The sequence below is a fragment of the Ciona intestinalis genome, chromosome 10 (assembly GCF_000224145.3).
Source record: "Ciona intestinalis chromosome 10, KH, whole genome shotgun sequence".
Lineage (NCBI taxonomy): Eukaryota > Metazoa > Chordata > Ascidiacea > Phlebobranchia > Cionidae > Ciona > Ciona intestinalis.
The window spans coordinates 4,479,721-4,501,620 of NC_020175.2; the positions used below are offsets into that span (position 1 = coordinate 4,479,721).

A 21,900-nucleotide genomic window follows, 5' to 3' on the forward strand; every position below is an offset into this window, starting at 1 on the left:
AGGCTTTAACTAACATAAAACACTGCGAAAACAGGATTATAACGTACTGTAACGTACGTAATAAATCACTATTGTGACGTAACATACCGCTAATGTGACGTAATAAAGCGTTAACCTTACGCAGGTCAGGCAAATTACGGTGACGAAGCATGTTTTCGCGCATTTTTAAAGTTAATTTTAGACACGAACACCCGAATTTTTTGCAAAAATAATTAAACAGTGGGTATCAGTAAGGTCTATAAGACATTTAGAAACCAAAATTGTCACTGACCACCAGCTAAAGGATTACCCGTTTGCAATGCAATCTTGTATGGCTTTTAAAATTTTACGACAATATATGCTTGGGTCGCAAGATTTTACCGAACTGAATTTATTTTTAAAATGGGTCGCCTTAAAAACGAGTTGGGAACCACTGCCCTAGATTAGAAAATTGAGTAATGAAAAACTTGCACTGATTTCAGATACATCCGAGGAAATTATTTGGATTTAACAAAATGTGTTGTCCACTGGGGCTGGATGGAACCAACAGATGTGGGTGAAGCTTTATCGTTCAATGTGGAGGTATAGAATAATTTATTTAACTGCTTTTTAATGGTTTAAAGTCAACATGACGTTTGTTATCTTGTAACTGTAAACTGACATGACTACGAGATGCATGAAACAATTGCGTGTTATTATGACTAGCGTTGCTCTGACTATCGTTGCCATGAGTAAGTTATGTTTATTCACTACAATTGGATTGACATGGTTAATACTAACAGTAATGCCATTGCAGTCTTTTAAGTCATGTAATATACTGACAACGATTTAAGCAACAAGTGTAGCAAACTATTATTAAATATGGGAAAAAAATATGATTATTTAAGCTGTAATAGATACATGTTTGTTAATGTCTCAATAACACATTAAAACACATTAATTGAATTAATTTTATTTCTGGTTTCAGTTTTTCTACGGCAATGGAAGTCCCTACCCAGTTTGCGAAGCTGATAGACTAAAGGTTAAAATTTCAACTCGCCATTTCAGTGATATCCCTCATGTAGTAGAATTTGGGGGTAAGTTGTGTGAAAGCGTCAGAATGTTGGGAGTAATTGGGGTGACATGTCAAGCTTGTTTTGAAACAGGGGCAATATCATGTTTCAGAAAATTAGAACCCCTAGGTTTTTACACCTAGAACAGTTTTTCTCTGATGCTAAATGTTAATACAAACAAACAGAGCTATGGGAAATTGCATTCACAAAATTAATTAATAAGGTTTTTAATGTTTGACAGCTATGGGTTTAACAATGTCACCCTAGATTTTGATAGACATTAAAGGAAATCCCTAATTTTAACTTTATTTACCATATTTTGTAAGAAATTAAAAGGAAAACAAAATGACACCTATTGTAATGTGGGTCTTATTTTGCATGGTACCTAAGGCTGCACAAGGAAAACATAGATTTTATCTCTTTGTTCTCTAATGTGAAAGGGAGGAGCTTAAATAGACATTATTTTTTCATGGCCCGTGCATGTTTAATTATGTATAGGTCTGTAAAAGATTTTATGTTTTGTAGCCTTAAAGTGTCGAGTAAAGTAATTTTGTTATAAAGTCATAAAACAGCTTTAGGTATTTTAGAACAAGCTATTAAAATGTATTTTGCAAACATTTTTCTGGAAAATTATTTGCGACATTTTGATGCCTGCATTTTGATTCAGGTATTCTTAGAATAATTTTACCAATGCATTTATAGTAGGGTGGAGGAGGATGAGACACTTTTTTTATATTTGCTCATCACATTTAGTACTAAAAGAATATTCAAATAATTATAAAACCATGTCTTGATCCTCCCGACTTCCAAGGCCGTTGTTGAAAAATATTTGGATATTATGTGCTAACGGTTTCCCGTCTTCTCCCACCCTACTATAAATATTATTACCAGTATTTCTGGCAGTATTTATTTACACTTCATTCAACCTTATTTACATGAACATGAACAGAAACGAAAGAAAATGTTGTGTCTGTCTCATTCACCGTAAGAAGAAGTGGTGCACATGAAATATCAATCACTCTTGCCAACAAACATGTTTGTGAAAGCCCATTTAAAAAGGTTTTTATACCAGGTCAGTTATTTCTTATTGTTTTTTTTTTCTTTCAATTGCATAGTAATTTTGTTTTTACTAAACCATATCAACTCAATGTGAGTTCACCATATGTTGGCTTTATGCAACTCTATGCAACTTATAATCTTTCCCACACTTTTTATGCATAGCTTGTTTTAACAGATGTTATTTTTCTTCGCTGTTTTAATAATTTGATCTTTGATGCTGTATTAGAAAAAATAAAATATTGTTATGTTATTGTTTTATATTACATACTTTTTTTGCTATTTTGTAAGTAATAGTTTCAGTTTTATTTAAAAAATTGGACGTGCCACACTGTGTTGTAATGTTACGCATTGTATCGACGCATGGATTAAATAAATATAACGTCAGTTGTGATATTGAAACAATATTATGATGTCCCAATTATGCCCACATATTCTGTATTGTACTGTGTGAAAGTAGATGAGTCATTGTATGGTTCTATACCAGTTGACTTCTTGCTTTTTTATTGGGTATTTGTTTTTTATTGAGTTAAAGCAATCACCGATTAGTGTTCACGTTTACAAACAATTAAACCTACTAGTACTAAGAGGAAGAAATATTGATTACACATAGCAGTAATCATGTGATTGTGAACCCATCATGTAATTGGTTTAACAAGTACTTCAAGGGAAGTGCTTTGTATTCCTACTATAAGTGGTTTTGGATTGTATATTAATTGGGCAATGTTTAAGATGTATCATTTGTAGGAATTATCAAATGCAATGGTGCACAGTTTAAGTAACTAAATATGGAAAAATCCATAAGGTGTATGCACATCATTAAAACACGAAAGTTTGTTGATGTAAAAACACATTAATTGTCAAAGATGTAAAAACATAAAAAACACAAAGATGTAAAAACATAATTATAAAAAAATTGGTGTAAAAACACATCAAATATCAAATATGTAAAAACACATAATCATATTCATTAATTAATTCATAAATGGATAGACTTTATATAAAGTGGACAGTACATTTGGAGATTCAATCATGTTTTGCATTTTTTTTGTAAAATATCTATTTAGTTTTATGTATGTAACATAATATGCCATTTATGAATGTAAATAAACATATTATTAATCTATTAACGCAAGCTATCTTTCAGGGCCAATGAATGCAGAGCATAGTTGTTTGGTTCGTACAGCTCACACCTCGTTATCTGTAATTACGATGACGCAAGCCACTACCCACAAGATGGCGATAGAGGCTTGTGACGAGTTTGGAAATTCATGCTCATCTCGCTTGAATAAACATGACTTTGAAAACGCGTTCAATCTTTCAATAATGAAGGTTAGGTACAAATTTAAATTGAAACGTTACAAAATAGACGTTAAAGAGGTTTACTAAACATTTCTGGTGCCGTTGCTTAGTGGTAAGTCACTTGCATCGTGACCGAAGGATACCTGGTTCTATGCTCGAAACTGGTACTTATATGTGTCCTTGGGCAAGACACGTAACAACACTACTAAAAGTTTTCAATTTCAACCCAATGGATTGTTGCACCTTGGGTGTTGGGGTAATTCTCAAACTTTCTTTATAAGTAATATCAGTTTTTAGTTGATTTTGAAAGGAATTGTTAGGTTGCAGTGTTGACGCTTGATTTTGTTTCCAGTGTTGCGATTCGGTGCAATATCCTGCCTTCACATGGGAGATCACATGTAATAAGATCTTGGATCAATTAACATTGTGCATTACTGTATTTGAAGAAGGAAGTTTTCAAGCAGAACTAAGTTATCAAAGTGAACCGCTCAAAAATGGAATATTTGATATTCTGGTGCTGACTTGTAAGTTTTATTTTATTCTATATGGGTGAGGTTCTTGTCAGAAGACCTAAGGTATTATTTGGCCTTTTACTCCAACACCTAGACAACTTCTATTTATACTTTATTAATTTTATTCTTTCAGCTTCGGAATCACAGGAAGTGAAGACGAATGTTTCCAAACAAAACTTGAGTGTTTGGTTTGAATGCAGATTGTTGGTTGACACAACTGAAGAAGTTTATACGGTTGGTATGAGCTTAACTTTATTAGAAATGATGAGCATTGGCATCAGTGGGCATGAAACCCAGATCAGGGCCAGATTCACAGGATTTGTCACAATGCAACACATGAAAGAATGAATGTAACTTATTTATTCTCATGTGGCAGGGCTAGTACATTGTGGCAAGGCTAGTGTTCTGTTTCATACACATTGTACGATTTGTAACTACATACGAGTTACCACGAATGTAACTTTGTTGGGGAATATTTTTTTATTTATTTTTCATGTATAGCATGCAGTAAGTAATTTACACAAACATACTTTCAGCCACAAACAAGTCAACGTCGTGGCCGAGCATTGTCCATGGGTGATACATTCACTTTCCCTCAACCCTCCTACTCAAGATCAAGAATCAAATCTTCAGCCATTAGTTCAAGCAAACCAAGGAAGGTTTATTGCTATATTACCCCAAAGGTGATTTATTTAAGAAAAATAAACAGTTCTAGTTCTAAGATATGCAAACTTAAAGTAGTTGTTTTAGCGGCCACGCTTTTATCTGACACTTATTCCTTAAGTAGTTTTTACAGTATCGCGTTTTATTGCCTGATTAATCCCTTTCTCTTTGTTGTTTTAATAAATTCGTTCCTTGCTATTGATAAATTTATTTTACAGCAACTGGTCATACGAGAATATTTCTTAAAGATTTTTCATAAGAGACTTTATACATTCCGTGTCAGTCCTGCTACAAAGGTAACTAGCTATAAACATAACGAAAACAGTTGGCGGAATCTAGAATGATAATTCGGCTATAACTAATGATATTGATAATTAGGGATTTTTTCTTTATTTTTAAAAAAGTGCCTCCAAAAACCCCTCTTCTATTGTACGTTGGTGAGGTCTACAATGTGGCATGCCATGGGACCTGACATTTGTGGCTAAAGTTAGCATAATACCCCTTGACACCTCTATATGCTTAGGTTACATTTGGTGGGCATAGTTCTACAGTTGACCAACCAATCCTTATAATAAGCGACGGGTTTCAGCCAAATGTGGTGTTGGCGTGCCAAAGAAGTAACGTGCTTGCTGCCACTTTTGTTGAAATAATTCATAACCATATGGGTAAGTTGAAACTTCTGGTTTTATTTACATACTAATGTATAAAGAATGTACCTTGTGTGTCACTTGTATGTAAACAATGTTCCATTTTGACGTCATTATATAAAAGTTAAATCCTAACCATATAATCACTAATGGGTTGTCTAAATTGTTCGCCATCAGAAATAACAATCACCACAAAAGTACATTTGTGGTAACTCGTAAGCAGACGTGTATGAATAGTGTATGAAATTGAACACCTGTGTTATAATGGCCGATTGGCCGTCAATGCCCTCCAAATCTTCCTCATTCATTCACTCTTTAAATGCAGGAAGATCCGAATCTTTCGAAGAGAAAATGAAATATTTTCACACCCAGTTAGTTGAACATCATGATATAAATGTAAGACATAGGAATCGTATCGATGTCAATGTTGATAGAGATGATTTGCTGAATTCGGTGAGTTGTGTGTAGTGGTTCCATATGCATATGAATGAATGTAACTAATTTATCCTCGTGTGGCAGGGCAATGGTTGTCGTTATAACACAAGTGATCTATTTTATACACCTCGTGCCCACTTACTGGTTACCACGTTTGTAACTTGCCGAGGCCAATTTTTTTTTTTTTCCTAATGTACAGCTAAAAATTTAAACAGTTCATAAGGAACCACTTAGTTTAATCAATTGCCATTAACTGTCTTGCCCAAGGACAATTCCTAAAAATAACTGGCCTACAACGTGCCACATTTTTAGCAAAAGCTGGGGCAAAATACTCTAATCGTTCGTTTACGTAGCACAATGAACAATACATTCAACTTTATCCATAAATTAACATTTTTTCTCAGTCTTACAAAGCCACAAAGCATTTCTCAACCTCAGATTGGTGTCGACAGTTTGTTGTCGCGTTTAAAGGAGAGACGGGGTTGGATTGGGGGGGAGTTAACAGGGAGTGGATTCATCTTCTTTGTAAAATCTTCTTCCAATCCAAGGATGCGGGAGGATGTGGAATCTTCAGGAGCATGAAGGAAGATGCTCAAGCTCTGGTGAGGATTTTATCTTCTTTTTTGTAGGTGGAATGATGGATTTGGTATTATGGTGTTAATAGACAGAAAAGTAAGAGTTTTTTCAATATTTTTTTAATAAATTTTTAAAATACAGTTAACTGATATATATTTCTTTGCGTCAAACATTGGCAGCATAATTAGTTAATGTGTGGTCAATGCAATATACCTTGTCCTTATTTATTTGCATAAACAGGGTAAAAGCTATGTTTGGTGTAAAACTGGGGTAACACCACATTTTATGTCCTAGTTCAAAAGTCTAAAGTCGCCACACCAAGACAATGTATTGTAATAATATAAACATTATAGGTTTTGCCAGCATCAGATTCCGAGGTGAAAATCAAACATTTTGAATTTGCTGGAAAGCTGGTCGGTAAGTGCTTGCTCGAGAGCGCTGTTGGTGGTGAATATGCGAGACAAGTAACCGCACGCTTCGCACGTTCATTCCTTGCACAATTGATTGGCTTGCCGGCAACTTTCGCTGTGAGTTCAATTTTTTATCTGGTTATTTTAGGTGTTGTCTTGCTGTAGGACCTAGTGTAATATTTCCTCCTTCCAGCATTTTGAGAGTGACGACCCTGATCTATACATGAGTAAAGTGAAATATATATTGGAACATGATGTCACAGATGCTGAACTTACTTTCTCAGAAGAACAATTTACATCGAGTGGAAGTTTAAGCAAGGTGAGGATGTATTGATTGGCAAAACATGAAAATATTTATTGCTTAGTATACAATACTGATGTGTTTTTGTGCAAGACACTTAACACTCATTGTTTCAACCCATTGATCACTAAATGTGTGTAACACCCTGGGCGTCAAGGTAATTGGCCACTAAATGTGTTGTAGCACCCTTGGTGTCAGGGTAATTGGCCAACTGGCCCAACTCTGCCCAAAATCTCAGGTTTCATGGTTGTGCCACGCTGTAAAACTTTTGATTACTTCAATTCACAAGGTCAAGCAACCATGAACAAATACTGGCTTCCTCCTTTTATTGACATAAATGACTAACTAATCGAACTGTAATATGTAACCTCATAAAATTACGGAAGTTTTGTGCCAACTCTTGCCAAATCCTATAACATGCCTGACTAAAGACCTTACCCATGTAGAATAGAAAGTCACCCATCCCTATTGTAACCCAAATTGTATGCAAATCATGTCAATTATTCCCATCAATAAAAGGTGATTGACTTGGTACCAAACGGCGCGAATGTTGCCGTAACCAACGACAACAAGATCAAATATTTGAACAGGATTGCGCAATATAGACTCAGTGAATCTATCAAGAATGAACTGGCTCTCTTTATTAAAGGTGAAAATTTTACTTTTTTTTTATTAAAAATAACAATTTTTGCAAAGTTAATTTATTATTATGTAATTTTGTTAAACCGCTTTTATTAGATTGTTTTTTTTTGTTAACATTTTTTCTTTCATCCAGGACTCACATCTATCGTACCTGATCACCTGTTGTCAGTTTTTGATGAAAACGAGTTAGAACTGGTTATGTGTGGTTCAAGCAAGATTTCTCCAGATGATTTTAAGCTACATTGTGTCGTCAACTCTGGCATGGACCCAACTTTTCAAAAGGTGGAAAAATTGGGCATTAAAAATTTAGTTGTATGATAGTGGGAACCTGAATTGGGCATGAGACTGGAAAAATCAATATTTGATACCAAAATTGTTGTTTATAGTAAGATACATGAAAACTTTTTATAATCCAATGTTGTCCCATGACTGCAATACTTTGTGTATCCTAAAACTGTATGGATCTTATATTTATAATATTACATTTGGCACTGCCTATACCCCAGTGGGTCAGATTCGAGGCTGGACACTTCTATGATATGTGTCTTTGGACAAGACACTTAACCCTAATGGTGTCTATGTGTATGGTCGGTGAAACATCAGTCTTTTAACATCACTAAAATAAACACAAAAGATCTATCCCGTACATTATCTTTCAGATCCTAAGTTGGTTTTGGTCTTTAATTTCCACCTTCACTCAAGATGAGCTAGCAAGGCTGCTTCAATTTACGACAGGTTGCTCACAACTGCCACCTGATGGGTTTAAAGCGTTGGAACCAAAGTTTAAGATTTCTAGCATTGAATACAAAACTGGTGGCTTGCCAATGGCACATACATGGTTGGTTTGCAATGTACTTACAATTATATATGGTGGCACTAACACACTTGTTCTGTAAGTCCTGCAGCATAAGACATAGAATTTAGGCCAGGATTGTTCTAGAAAATAACAGAGTTTCAGTAAAACTTGCCATAGCTTTAGTCCTAGAAGCAGCTACTGCAGTTCAGAAGATTGTATTGTGTAACATGTAAGCATGAGGTCCTACAGCAAGGGATACTGAGATCTAGTATTTAGGCCAGGGTTGCCATTACCCCACATAATACGGAGTAATATGTTCGCCAAAGCTGGCCACAGTTTAATTACTGAAGTTCCAGCTAAAAAGGAGAACGAGGTCAAATTTTCTTTGTGTCAAATCTAGCTGCCAATTAGATATAATATGAGCCAAAAGTTATTACCCACAAACACCATTCTTGCCACAATTAAATTGGTTAACATTCTATTTTGTTGCAGTTTTAACGAGCTCTGCCTTCCGAATTACGAGTCGTATGACGACCTGCATAAGATGCTAAAGATTTCCATCACAGAAGGAATCACTGGCTTTGGTTTGGTTTAGGTTGCAAACTGTTTTGTGAATAATGTTCAATTCACTGTGATAAGAGGAAGATATCATCACGTGTCGAAATACAATGTATTTGTTTTTCGTAGGTAACAATAGCAATTATATACAGAACAAAGTGTCATGTGACAGCACCACTAATAGCAGGAACGAGCAGCGTAAGATTTCTATGTTTTAGACCACGCACTAGGTGGCGTGCCGTCACGACGACGGGACGGGAGATTGCTGAACCTGAACTCCCGTCATCGGAGAGTCTTGTTGCGAGTGCGTTCGCGCGTGGTAACCCTGCGTGGTCTGATTGTTCATGCGATTCATAGGCTGCTGGCCAAAGTCCATGGGTAACAGAGGGGGTACCATTGTTGGGGGGAGCAGCTGGTGCTTTGGTATCAGCACTGTAGGAGCTTGGAGACTTAAAGGGACCATGTCACCCGTACTACCAGGTAGTGAGGGTTGGTAGTAGGAGGAGGGTAACGTTTGTGGGGGTGACGAGGTCCCATAATGGGGGTTAAAGGGGCCTCCCCCTTGTATAGTACCGAAGGGTTGGGGTTGCGAGGTAAGATAATGCTGTCCATTGTTTCTGGTGTGGCTGGGTGAGGAGGGAGAAGGGTAAATACCCCCCGGCAGTTGAGTGGACGCAGTGGGGTATTGGGGGTAGGAGGGGTTGGGTCCTTGGGTGGGTTTGCTGTGGCTCATCTTGCTCGAGCTTGCATTGTTAGATGGGGAGATGTATGAAGCTGGAATAAAGGTTTGTGGATAAGTATTAGGATTATACACAGCTGTATGTATCACAGTAGATGGAAGGAAATGATTTGTTAATGAATAACTAGGGACCTTTGACCATCATTGAGTTGTAATTTAATATTTCCACCAATCAATCCAATAGTCAGCTACAGTGTAGTAATGTGTAAATAAAACTGCAACAAATGCGCTTAAAACTAAACTCTAGAGAAAACTTTTGAATCTGAAAGAAGATCTGCTACAAAAAGATCTCTTTTGACTTTATTATACACTTTGTGATTCTATGTACATATACATAAGAAACATTTATATACCTGATATCTCAGCAGTGGTTGTGAACACAGGGTGGGCTCCTGGATCAGAACGTGCTCTGCCACTAGAACTGCTGCTCCCAGTAGAGGAACTGCTGAGGTCTTGAGCAGGACTAGATGACGTGTTTGTTGAACCGTCGGCGGTTTTCTTAAAGAAACTGTGTTGTAACGCGTAGAAAGGGGTAAGACGATCTTTTGGGTCGTAAGTTAACATGCGCTGGATCAAATCTGTAAAAACATTAGTTGATGAGTTTTTAATAATACAAGTGCAGTTTTAGGATTGTTATATCTTCATTTAAATACAGTCATAGACACCAAACATTGGTAGGCAGATTACCATGAATTATCTGCATTACATTATTCAGTAAACATTTCAAACCAATGATTTAAATTTGTGTCTAACCATTCCTTTTTAATTTTGCTGTGGCTGTTTTATTTAACTTAAGCAGACTATTCAAAAACACAGAAAAAGTGTATTTAAAATTTTTATCTGATGACTTACCTTTAAATTTAAGATAATCTTGCTCTGTGTGTCCCGCTTCCCCTGCTCTTCTTCCTCCAGGTCCTCCCGTTTCTACTCCAAGGATATCGTGTAGTTTCCGACTCCCAGGATCTTTGTACTACAGATGCAAGAGATAAATGATTAGGATTTATTCCAAACTTTCATTTTTATCAAAAAAAAAAACATACTTTTTTAATTACAAAAACAGCCTCTCCCCCTTTTTTTAAAAAAACATTCTTCCTATACACAGTGATCTAGGTGTCATGTGTGCCACATTTTTTCATGTCAACACTTATGATAAACCCAAATTTGCTAAACATTTAAAAACCCTTATCAATGTATTGGTATTAAACTGTGTTGCATGTACAGACACTAACACCAGGTAAAACCTATTTTCTGGGTTAAAAGATGTATTAAACCATGATGCCACCGTTGAAAACTATCATCCCGGGCACTCCTAACAATATCTGTACGCAGTAAACAGTCTCTAAGTACTGAGTTCAAGCTTAGACTTAAAGGCATGCCTCCTAAAGAACTAAGAATTCTCCCATGAAGTTATTCCTACCTTCTTTCCTTGCTTCTTGACTCTCCACGTTCCATCTTGGTTTCGTTCGAATAATTTGCGAACTTTTTGAGTGGAAGCAGAATCGAGCATATGCTGAGGTGGCATTCCTAATACTTCAACGATCTTGTTCATTTGATCCTCCTGGTATAAAATATTCGCCATTATGAGACAAAAGAATCAGAGCAAATTTTGTCTATGAATATGCACAGTATCACAGACACCAAATTGTTTAAAATCCAAGGGAGGCAGGGGTAGTTGGATGCAAGATTATGTGAAACAACTTTTAACTTATTGTTTTTTAAAATTTTACTGCATTATGCATTGCCCTGCTTATAGTTTGGGCCTAAGCAATAAAGGTAAAACATTAAAACAATGTTACAAATGTACTTGTAGTTGGGTATTACATACCTCATTAGATCCTGCAAAGATAGGTTCTCCAGTATGCATCTCAACTAATATACAGCCCAGTGACCACATATCAATGGCTGTGTCGTACGGGATACCAAGTAACACTTCGGGAGATCGATAGAAACGGGATTGAATATATTGGTATATCTGTGTGGGTATGGTAGATGGTTAGAACACTAAAGGTAGAAATCTTGTATATAGTTGTTAGATAACAGTGTATGGCATACGTTTGATGGTAAGAATGAGTTTTTAGTGTATGTCTAAGCAAAAACTATAAAACTTCCTTTAAAATTTCTAAGTTTAAACCCATACTGTAAACTAGCTATAGAAAACTGTTCAACTTACAACATTAGTAAACTTGCTTTTTTTTTGCTAAACCAAAACATAGGAAAATATAGACAACTACGTACGTGTCCTATATGCGTTTTTTTTAAACTGATTAGAAAAACCTGCGTTATATGCACCTAACATCAAAAGCACTAAACAAAAAAGATTTGTAACTTACTCTCTCTCCCAGTCGACAGGAACTTCCAAAGTCAATAATTTTAATCGCCGACCGCTTAGGATTACAAAGGAGGATATTTTCCGGTTTCAAATCGCAGTGAATGATGTTAATTTCAGGTGTGGAGAGAAAAAGTAACGCTGTGCATAACTGTATGGGAGAATTATGGTCAGTGGGTAAAAATCTATCAAAATAAAAATTTAAGTTGTGTAAATAAAAAAAGTAGCAAGTTTAATTGCTATGGAAGTGTACTTGTATAATAAACAAAAAATTAAAATAATACTGACAAAAATGCAGTGTTTAACATGCATTTTCTTACCTGTTGTGCAAATTTTCTTGTGAGGTTTATAGAGACCCCACGGAAATTGGTGTTTCGCAACAAATCGTACAAATTATATGATAGAAGCTCAAACACGAGACACAGGTGGTTGCGGAAATGGAAATGTCGCTTCAGACGAACTGCAAGAAGATTAAACATTAAATATTCGCTTGGTGTGAAGAGATTTTCAATAATTTATTGCCGACATTTTGGAAGTTGAAGAAAAGTACTTACCAACGTAATATTTATTATCGCTGTCGTAACGGTTCATTAACTCAAGCAAGCGAACTTCAATGAGGGCTTGCTTGTAAAAAGCTTTCTTATTCTTGATTATTTTGATTGCGACAAACTCTTGTTCTTCGTGGTCGTATGCTTTGGCCACCTGTAGTGAATTAATATAAAATATAAAGATTTACCACAAGGCAGAAGATTAACCACAAAGCAGACTTTGATACTTTATTATTCTATATAAAAAAGAATAGGTACAGTTCAGTATAATAATCTCTGAACCAGCCCTATGCCACGTAGTGATAAAATACACCAGGACTTTTGGAGGAAATTCAAATTGGACTTTAAACTCTGGTTTGATTAGTAATGAACAAACTTATCTAAAACGATTTAATATCCAAACACTTTATGACACTCGCACTGTTTGTAATGACAGTATAAACCACACACAAACACGTGGCCACTTAATGTGCTTACCTGCCCAAAAGAACCTTTCCCAATTAAAGAATCAATCTCATATCGGTCGTTCCATTTTTCCCCATTCTTAATGATATAATCATAATTAACATCATCGTATCCATCGTTAAACACACGACGCTCCTTCTGCGGTCTCGTCTCCTCGGAACTTTGTTGTTGTGCTCTTCTTTTCTTTTTTGCATAATAAACCTACAAAAAGTTTAACTTAAACTGACAAGTATAGGGTATCTTGTGAACAAAATTTAATAAATAGCAGCAATTCAGCATTATGTATAGTAGTTAAACTGACAAATACGGGTTCTATATATTATATATACAGCCTATCAAAAACAGCAGCAATTCAGCAATATGTATTGTTATTCAAAATGCTGAAGCACTTGTTTAAAGCTGACTAGTTATATTTAAATTTTAAATTAATACCCCGCTACTTTTGTTGGTTATTCCACTGATCTTGTTGGTTGGTTTGCCTTTTATGCAGCAAGCAAATAAAGTAGAAAACCCCATTTCCAGTATAGGGCATTACATAGACCAATTATTTAAAACATTTTTCAATAAAACTAATTCGTCTACAATAATTTTGTCATTCAATTTTTTTCGAGAAACTAACAACTGGTTATCAAATTTATTTATATAATACACAAGACTGCTGCTATGTCTGTCTATGCACTGCTTAGATCTCTTTCTAATTATCAGTGAAGTTATGTGAGTGATGACTGGCACCATACGTCACTATCCCATGCATATTTAAGCACGCTACTGGAGCGAGATTATATTAATTAAACAAAGATGCACTCGCGCAAAGGCAGGCTTGTATGAAATATTAATGCAGACAACACACCAGGTACAGATTAAAGCTCACAGTCCTGAAATCAATTAGACAAACAGGGACGTTGCTAAAAGAATATGGTGGTCTATTGGTCTAGGTAAAGGTTACCTCATTGATGTGTTTGTATGTCTTTATCAAATCCACTGAGAGTTTTCTAGTTGGTGCAGTGTTTGATTCACGGAACGAACCAGGAATTCTTGCCATTTGCTCCTATGGCAATATAATTATTATTATATTGCTCAGGTCTATGTTGTATTGCTGTACATTCATTATTCAAAGACTTGTGCGTTTATGTTTGGAGTGTAAGATATATGATTTTTTATACATGACAGAAAGTTATAAAATATATAACCAGTATACTTTTCCAAAGTAATGTTATTGTTTATATTAAATGTGCAGGACATGTCACCTTTTGTTGTTGTGCATAGAATTGATGTTGCATTTCCTGTCCCCCCTGTGCCATCTTATGCTGGGGGTGGCGTCGGTTGGAGCGTAGACGCGTGCAATCTCGACAACCTTCTTCCGAAAGTGCTGCAAGATAATAATGTTTACTTCCTACTGTTGTGTGGGTGTCTTCACTTATCATACAGAAATACATAACAACAATGTTGCATCATCCAATAAAAGCATTGCAGCTGTTGTGCATGATGAATGGTAAACAATGATATACAGATAAGGCGGATATGGTAATTCAATGGGATATGATGGTTACTAATACACATATATGCATTATCTTTATTAAAATAAATCAAGTATTGTTTTGTTTACATTATCCAACTTACAACACACATATAATCTTTATATACATCTGCATAAGTGCTAAGTCTTCTTTAATATAACTTTGTATATGTGTTGTTAGTATATCATGCTTACCTATAGAACCAAGAGGTGCCAGTAATGCAGTAAAGGGATTCTTGCTGCTTGGTTTATTACCTGAAATTAAATAACAGGTATGAGAAAACAATTATGGGGGTATTGTGGTCTGCATTAATCTGTGAAACACAAGCCAATATTACGCAATATCGTGATAAGATAAAGTACATTCCTAACATAGTTTGGCTGTGACCTAAGCAAACAAAATCGGGCAAGTCGTGGGTAAGAGAGAGGAGATCAAATTTCATTGAATAACAGGCTTTTGGAAGCTTCATTCAAAATATGCGAGGCGGGATACGCGACCGTGTTGTAGTTTAAAGAAGCGATTAAAACGAGCGCGATTGTCCTCGGTTGTGGCGTGTATACCTCGTGAATGAGCGGCGCTGCAGTGAGATAAGACATCGTCATTATCGGCAGCGTAATCACCACTCCATGGGACTTGCTCGTGGTCGTAACTTTTCGCGGCTTGGTCGTGAACTTGTACGGCAGATGTTTTACTAGGACGAGTCACTCCTTCCACGCGACCCGTCTTGCTGTTAAACCAGTCAATTCTACACGAAGATAATGCGTTCCAGGACACGTGATTGTTATATGAAGGGGGGTTTCCAACCGTCACAGATGAATTCCACATGACCTCTGACGTTGGCGATGACCTCCAGTTGACCCCGGGTTCCGGCGAACGGTTAAATACCGAACACGGGATCAGACTGTCGACGACTCGCCGATCTTGCTCCACAATCATTAACTTCGTGTTGAATTAAAAGTAAATCCGACAAACTGGACGACGAGGACAAGGCTGTTGGTAGGTTGATCCGCACAGAACAAGCAGCGATTCAAGCCCAATATAATTTACTAGCTGCGTAGGTTAGAATGAAAAATAAAGTAAACAAAGTAACTGCGTGTGTTGAACGAATAGTATTAGAGACGGCTATTTCGTAACCTTTAGCGCTGCATAGGTAATGTTGCAGTACTGCTTAAATAATTCATCCAAACACGGAAATAAAATCGAAATTTAGCGACGCATTAAAGGACGCCGTGGAAGCAACGGGCGCGAGTGGTGCGGTGAAACTTTCTCACCGAAACATCGGTGCTTCGATTGTCCCACGCAACACAGGCGCGACGACGATCGATGGTATGGTGCCAGCGTGATTTCCACAGAGAAAACCATACAGAAACGTAACCTAGATTTTTAAACTAGGATCAATGGCGCTACATGTTGGCAAAGATGTCAAAACATTCGCCGATGCGTCTGCCGCAGGTTTGTATTGTGTTAGTTGTATGCAGGTTCCCCACGTACCTTATAACGGCGGATGTCAAAAAGCGTGGGGGCTGTATGAACCACATCCGTAACACAAGCTATTTATCAAACCAAGGTGGGTTTAATCCGGCGAACACGACGTGTGGGATCGGGCATGCAAAGGCGCAGTATACAATGCCGGAAGCAACGACTGTTTACCGCCGTCTTCGGCCCGACAACGAAACGCAGCGAAGTGGAACGCTGGCGACACGTCATCAACGAAGAAGCAATTATTGTTTCGCCCGAGGCGGTGGAAGGAAACCGACTATGAGTCACCATAGGAGTGTGTGGTGGTACAATAGCGATGTTTACCATATAAGATACAAATATTCTATACGACCAACAAATAATAGAGACTGAAGCGATAATAAACACACGAGTTAATCATTTACTTGGACAATCTCAGAACGGCGCTAAATTGGCAGACAATTGCAAAGCAAGCGAACGCAACGACTCTCTGAACGACTGAACTATTATGTTTGCGGAACAATCAAGTCAACTAAGTGGCATTCTGGATATTCAATAGATTATTAACGAGCGCTTATCAAAAACGCTGAATACTGCCTACAAGTTTAAACGGTTTCACTATTCGTTCTGGTAACATAAGCTAACATATGGCTGCATTATGAAATTAAACACGACTGTCTCTTTGTTTCCACTTAAATCGCTTATAATGCGCTTGCATCATATGACACGCTGACCCAGCTAAGCTATTTCGTCGGCATAGCTTTATTAAAATTCCCGATGCTCTTTACAGTTCTAACTACGTCACGCCACATAGATATGTAAGCGAGTGGTCAGTGCGTTGTCTGGTATTCCCACAATTACTGGGTAGGTGAGAAGGTAAACTTGCGCTACCTCACATATTTGATTGACAGGCGACAACAGTTGCCCGAACAGCTGACACCAATGACGTCACAATCAATTCGTGACATAACCCCGCCCTAATCTCCCTGATGTCATAATCTAACAATACACACTATTACTTTAAAGGACGCATGAGGACTGAAGAAGAATAACTTCGATAAATAATGCTGATAAGCTGCGCGAGTTAGTCACACCGTTTCCTCATTCTGATTATGGAAGCTGATCGTGTTTAATTGACTGTTCGGGCTGAAGAACGGTTCTAAGGCAGGAACAATACTGTAATGGCGGACAGACAGTCGAAGGACACGCTTCCCGGCCGATGCAACAATGCGCCGATACAAACTTTACCTCACATTATAATCTGTTACTTCAATTATTTGTTTTAGAAACACCATTTTGGCTTCTTATCATATTCTAAGCTACAGCTTGCTACATAAACCTCGTATTTGTTTCTCAATTCGACCGTGACTGCTCCGTTCTATTTCGTCTCGCTTGCGTCTGCGGACGCGGGAATCGAGCGCGTGAGTGTGCGCGCTAATTAAAGAAACAAGAAAGGAGCGACGAGAGAAAAAGGAGACCTGTTGCTCCAGCGGACTGGAGGAAAAAAGCGGGAGATTCTGACGTAACAAAAGCGGGTCACAGGACGTCGCGTCACAAAACGAGAGAGAGCGCCTTTGTTTCTTTTATTATCAGCCGAGCTGAATTCGCATTGGCGCGCAAACTGGCGGCGAAGGCAAAGGGCGTTTGTTGCATAGCTGCAGCGCTCTTTGTGACGTAATAATAATGGCGGACGCTTGAAAGGGGATTCGCAGAAAACAACGATGACGTATTGTTTGAACGTGTCACGTGACGAAAACAAAACACCGCATACTGCTGAAACAAAGGATATAATTGGACGACACCACAAAGCTGAGATAAACAACTTTATTTAGATAAAAAGCTGCTTTATGTCAAGTTACGATAACGATATGTTACCCTTCTATTCTGAGAAGAGCGGTTTTCATTGACGGGAAACAGTACACGAACCACAAAATGACAAACTTTTACAGTTCAATTCTGCAAGCATGTGATAATTGATCAATACACGGAATAACTGTCACGTTTCTGGGCACAACATGCTGCTACCACGTGCTGTCCAACTTCTGATAATGCACCGTCATGCTTCGGCCCTTCTGACCCGACGTTAACTTATTGCGTCATCTCAGTTACGTAAGGGAAACGGCTAAAACTCTTATTTACACTGACGTAATCCTGCAGCGTCAGATCGAAAACATTCTACCATCAAAACATATATCTTCGATATCAGCGTATCATGCTAATGTTAAAAATAACCACTCTGCGATCAACAGAAGTACAAGGAGTTCATAGTAACAATACGCCCATGAACCCGCAATCGATACATTGTTATGATGGGGCACTTCGGACGCACGATAGCTCTCAGTCTGTAACAAGGGACTACTAAAATCGATACACAGTGTCTGGCTGTGCATTTATGTACAGCTCTTTATTTTAAAACGACCGATTGCACCACCAACTTCCATTTGTATGGGAAAGTTAACTCAATTAGGACAGGACATTGTGGCAAGCTTTGGAAAGTGAATTTTCAACTTCTTTGATTAGTTAACTCACGATTGCTAATAATAAACCCTTTACTTAAATTTAAAACTTCTACACTGTTAATTATCCACAGGAACAACTTATTTCATCTATTCTGATGTTATTGACTGCAATTCAAATCTTACAGTATTTACAATAGGCTAAATAAAAACAACAGGCCCAAAACATAAATATCAAAACAAAAGCTACATGTAGAATAATTATTTATGTAGACTAAATACAGTAACTGGCTAACTTAACTGCTATAATAAACAATGAACAGTTAACAAATACCAAAAGTAATAAGAGCTGTCTTGTATAATACACATAAGTGCAAAACAGTAGTAGACTCTTGAGCACTTTCTAAACAAAAGTTATAGCAGATATAACATATTACCATACTAGCTTAAAAATAATCATGTGGGTCTGTGAGAATAACAACAAGCATGTTAAAGTAATTGCCATGATTCTATTTATACTTCTGCCATGTGCAAGCAATCTGTCATCACATTGCAATGCAATGTATGGTTCAGCAGAGCAAAGTCCACTGTGATCAGTATTGAATCAGTGCCTCAGAGTGGTACTGCCAAGTGTGCCAATATAATGGTAACATTGTATCGTGTTAAAGGTTGTTAACATGCTTCGTTCAACACAGCGTAATCATTAACTTGGTGGACAGGTGTCTTCAAGTATGCTGCAGTTAGTGGCTGGTGCAGTAAAGGTAAACATTGCTACACAAACAATAACGTGTGCTTTAACACCTTATGAATAACAGGTAATGGCTGTAACAACTCTGTTGTTTGAACTGGTGCATACACTGATAATGATACAGACTAGCATTTAGTATATATGATTGTGAAATAACTATTACAAAATATACAGAGCATACATCAGCAGAGAAGAGACATTTATATATCTGTTAAACCGTACGTTGAAAAAAAGAGATGTAACATAAGAACCTCACACATTGAACTTCATAAACAGCAGACAAAGTCTAGTGTGTTCAACTACTGCCCCCCAATGGTAAAGAATCAAAACATTAGTGAGGTGCATTTTGGTAAATTCCCAGGTGGCAGACCACAGCATGGAAGATTCTTGTTACATTGTTTGCATTGTGATTTCATAACCACTAGTCTGACACAAACAACTGTATCATCTTTCTATTACTTCCTATGGTTTTTAACAATGGTTTTAAAAGTGACAGTGCTGTTTAGAATGATGAGGGCTGAGTCAGAATGATTACAAACAAGGAATATTCGCATGATGAAACATAGTTACATTGCAAGTGAATTGATACATTGTAATGGCACTTCGACAAAGGACACAGCAGCATTAATAGCAATAAAGCTATTACAAACATGATGCAAGTAATCAACAAACAGTATATAGTGTTTATTTTAGTATATATCAAGTAATCAACCCTATTATTCTAAAACCCACCTTAAATAGTAAAGAAATAATAAAAAACAACCCACCTTAAATAGTAAAGTATCCCGTTAGCTTGAAAAAGATATGCATCCAACACCACCAGTCTGCATGGATAACTTATTATTATATATACGATCCAAGATGGTAGAAATTAGTGGAAAACATTCATTCATACACATTTTACACCAGGTTTTTACTTGTAAACAAATAATGAAGTACAAGGCTACAAGCTAGTTTTAAAGTAAAAAAAACAAGACTATGAAAAATGATGTTCTTGGCAGAACAGCTAGTGTCTGCAGAATATGGCAGTTATTGGCGAGATCTCACACATGCAAAGCAGTTATGCATGCTAACAGTAAAAATCGTAGTGCAAAGCAGTAAAAGCAGATACATTTTCAAGCCACAATGTAACACAGGTTCGGTTCATTGTTTAATTAATGGCATAAGTGGGACTAGTTATGGGCCGCATAGCCACAGTTTGCAAACAAAATCTCCCATACACCTTAAATAGTATGCACTGGCCAATAGCTGCACCATTCAATGTCACCTACACTTCATATAACAGGGTAACATGTCACCTCAAGAGCACCAGAAAGCAATGTTGACACCTATACTTACATCAAGGGCATATATATATATATATATATATATATATATATATATATATAAATATATATAGCACTGCTGCGTAATCCAAGCAACACTTTTAACCAGTGGGCTTCAGAGGTACGTTATTCCGATATTACTCCATCTCCATTTATGATCTTGCAGTGTAATATCCAACTTTAAATCCAATGTCTTTTAAGTTAAAAAAAGCAACTTTGTTTTTATATATTTGGATGCGTAACTACGGAAACATTGAAAGGTTATTGCTATCATATTATTATGGTAAACAGTTAAATATATAATTGCAGTACAATATGCCTACAAACAGTTCACCAAAACAATATAAAAATAACAGGTTTTTCTTGTTTCTTTGTTGCTTTTCTAAGATGTGTTGCTACTAAAACAGGAAAATAAAAAGGTAGGCAATACCAATCTTGATTAGCAACACTGAACCTATTGACCATTAGGTTACCATATGCGCAGCAGCACAGCACTACACAGTCTTGGCGCACAAGTAAATTTACTTATTATAAGCAAAGAAATCAAGTTTACAAAACACTTTTTTTTAAAACATGCAAGCAGTTATCTTTCTAATATTTCTAAATACCAAAGAATAGCACAAACATTGTTTGAAAGATAAATAAACAACTTTTAGAAATATTAAAACAAACAATACGCCTGTTCTAGATAGTTATAAATAAAACAAGGTGATAGTTAAGAATCCTCCCCCCACCTTATTTGCTAACCACTAACTACTAACCCATATAACCACTAAGCCCCTAACCATCAACCCATAACCACCAACCTCTAACACTTTCCACCAGCCTATTACCAGATAAATCTTCACTTGTGCCTTAAACGGTTTAATACAAGAATGAACGACATTTAACCTTATTTTCATAATGCACACTAACTCTGTTGCATTATTTTGCTTTCAAATTGTTGCTACCAGCACCTGCTTCTGCTTCAGCACCTTAGTAAATTCTTAACTTTCACCTAAAACTCAAAATAGATTTGCACAAATTAAACCACTGTTCTCAACAAAACCAATGCGCAAAAACGCTATACAAAGAGGGTACAGTTGCCGGCCATGCTAACTAAACATAGTTTAATGCATAAACCGCAATGGTCCGTAACATTATTACGCGATCAACCGTTGCGCAAATAACAATGTAAACAAAATGGCGGAAAACGACATCTTTTCGAAAACGAAGGCGTAACTAATCGAGTTGTGTCGCCATTAGTGATTTTATCGATAAAGCGCGGGAAACTTAAACGCATGGTTTTTGCAATTATGTTTCTATGTTCTTAGTGCGTTAACTTCGCCTCGATTGCAGTAAATTTAAGAAAAATAATCAAATTTAAAAATAATGAATTAAAATTTGTAT

General features: G+C 36.8%; 2 protein-coding genes and 1 long non-coding RNA gene across 4 annotated transcripts in view; 1 reads left to right on the top strand and 2 right to left on the bottom strand.

The window, feature by feature from the left end:
- The window catches only part of LOC100184182 (apoptosis-resistant E3 ubiquitin protein ligase 1), a 10,736-nt gene extending 1,674 nt beyond the window's left edge, over positions 1 to 9,062 (top strand). The window contains exons 3-19 of the mRNA XM_002122587.5: positions 462 to 561; positions 947 to 1,055; positions 1,981 to 2,103; positions 3,235 to 3,419; positions 3,742 to 3,913; positions 4,035 to 4,135; positions 4,438 to 4,584; positions 4,783 to 4,860; positions 5,088 to 5,229; positions 5,537 to 5,664; positions 6,051 to 6,248; positions 6,576 to 6,749; positions 6,826 to 6,951; positions 7,453 to 7,582; positions 7,709 to 7,857; positions 8,235 to 8,413; positions 8,864 to 9,062. Coding sequence (XP_002122623.3) covers positions 462 to 561; positions 947 to 1,055; positions 1,981 to 2,103; positions 3,235 to 3,419; positions 3,742 to 3,913; positions 4,035 to 4,135; positions 4,438 to 4,584; positions 4,783 to 4,860; positions 5,088 to 5,229; positions 5,537 to 5,664; positions 6,051 to 6,248; positions 6,576 to 6,749; positions 6,826 to 6,951; positions 7,453 to 7,582; positions 7,709 to 7,857; positions 8,235 to 8,413; positions 8,864 to 8,966 — 2,344 coding nt within the window. The 3' untranslated portion in view covers positions 8,967 to 9,062. The remainder of the gene's footprint in view (positions 1 to 461; positions 562 to 946; positions 1,056 to 1,980; positions 2,104 to 3,234; positions 3,420 to 3,741; positions 3,914 to 4,034; positions 4,136 to 4,437; positions 4,585 to 4,782; positions 4,861 to 5,087; positions 5,230 to 5,536; positions 5,665 to 6,050; positions 6,249 to 6,575; positions 6,750 to 6,825; positions 6,952 to 7,452; positions 7,583 to 7,708; positions 7,858 to 8,234; positions 8,414 to 8,863) is intronic.
- On the bottom strand, positions 197 to 7,445 carry LOC113474607. Its single transcript, XR_003396302.1, has 2 exons — positions 7,267 to 7,445; positions 197 to 417 (listed from the first exon to the last, which is right to left on the bottom strand). It is a non-coding gene; the product is annotated as an uncharacterized LOC113474607 (long non-coding RNA).
- On the bottom strand, positions 9,023 to 20,545 carry LOC100186554 (dual specificity tyrosine-phosphorylation-regulated kinase 1A). 2 transcript variants are annotated; one of them, XM_018813737.2, is made up of 14 exons: positions 20,525 to 20,545; positions 19,954 to 20,010; positions 14,719 to 14,778; positions 14,255 to 14,376; positions 13,954 to 14,055; positions 13,020 to 13,208; positions 12,549 to 12,696; positions 12,315 to 12,454; positions 11,999 to 12,145; positions 11,494 to 11,640; positions 11,086 to 11,226; positions 10,521 to 10,638; positions 10,022 to 10,246; positions 9,023 to 9,703 (listed from the first exon to the last, which is right to left on the bottom strand). In XM_018813737.2, exons 4-14 carry the CDS (start codon positions 14,306 to 14,308, stop codon positions 9,171 to 9,173), a joined length of 1,944 nt encoding a protein of 647 aa, XP_018669282.1. In that variant the 5' UTR covers positions 14,309 to 14,376; positions 14,719 to 14,778; positions 19,954 to 20,010; positions 20,525 to 20,545; the 3' UTR covers positions 9,023 to 9,170. The 2 variants fall into 2 exon arrangements, with proteins under 2 accessions (XP_018669282.1, XP_002121838.1); XM_002121802.5 differs by lacking the exons at positions 19,954 to 20,010; positions 20,525 to 20,545 and adding an exon at positions 15,085 to 17,749.
- Positions 20,546 to 21,900: the final 1,355 nt, after the last annotated feature.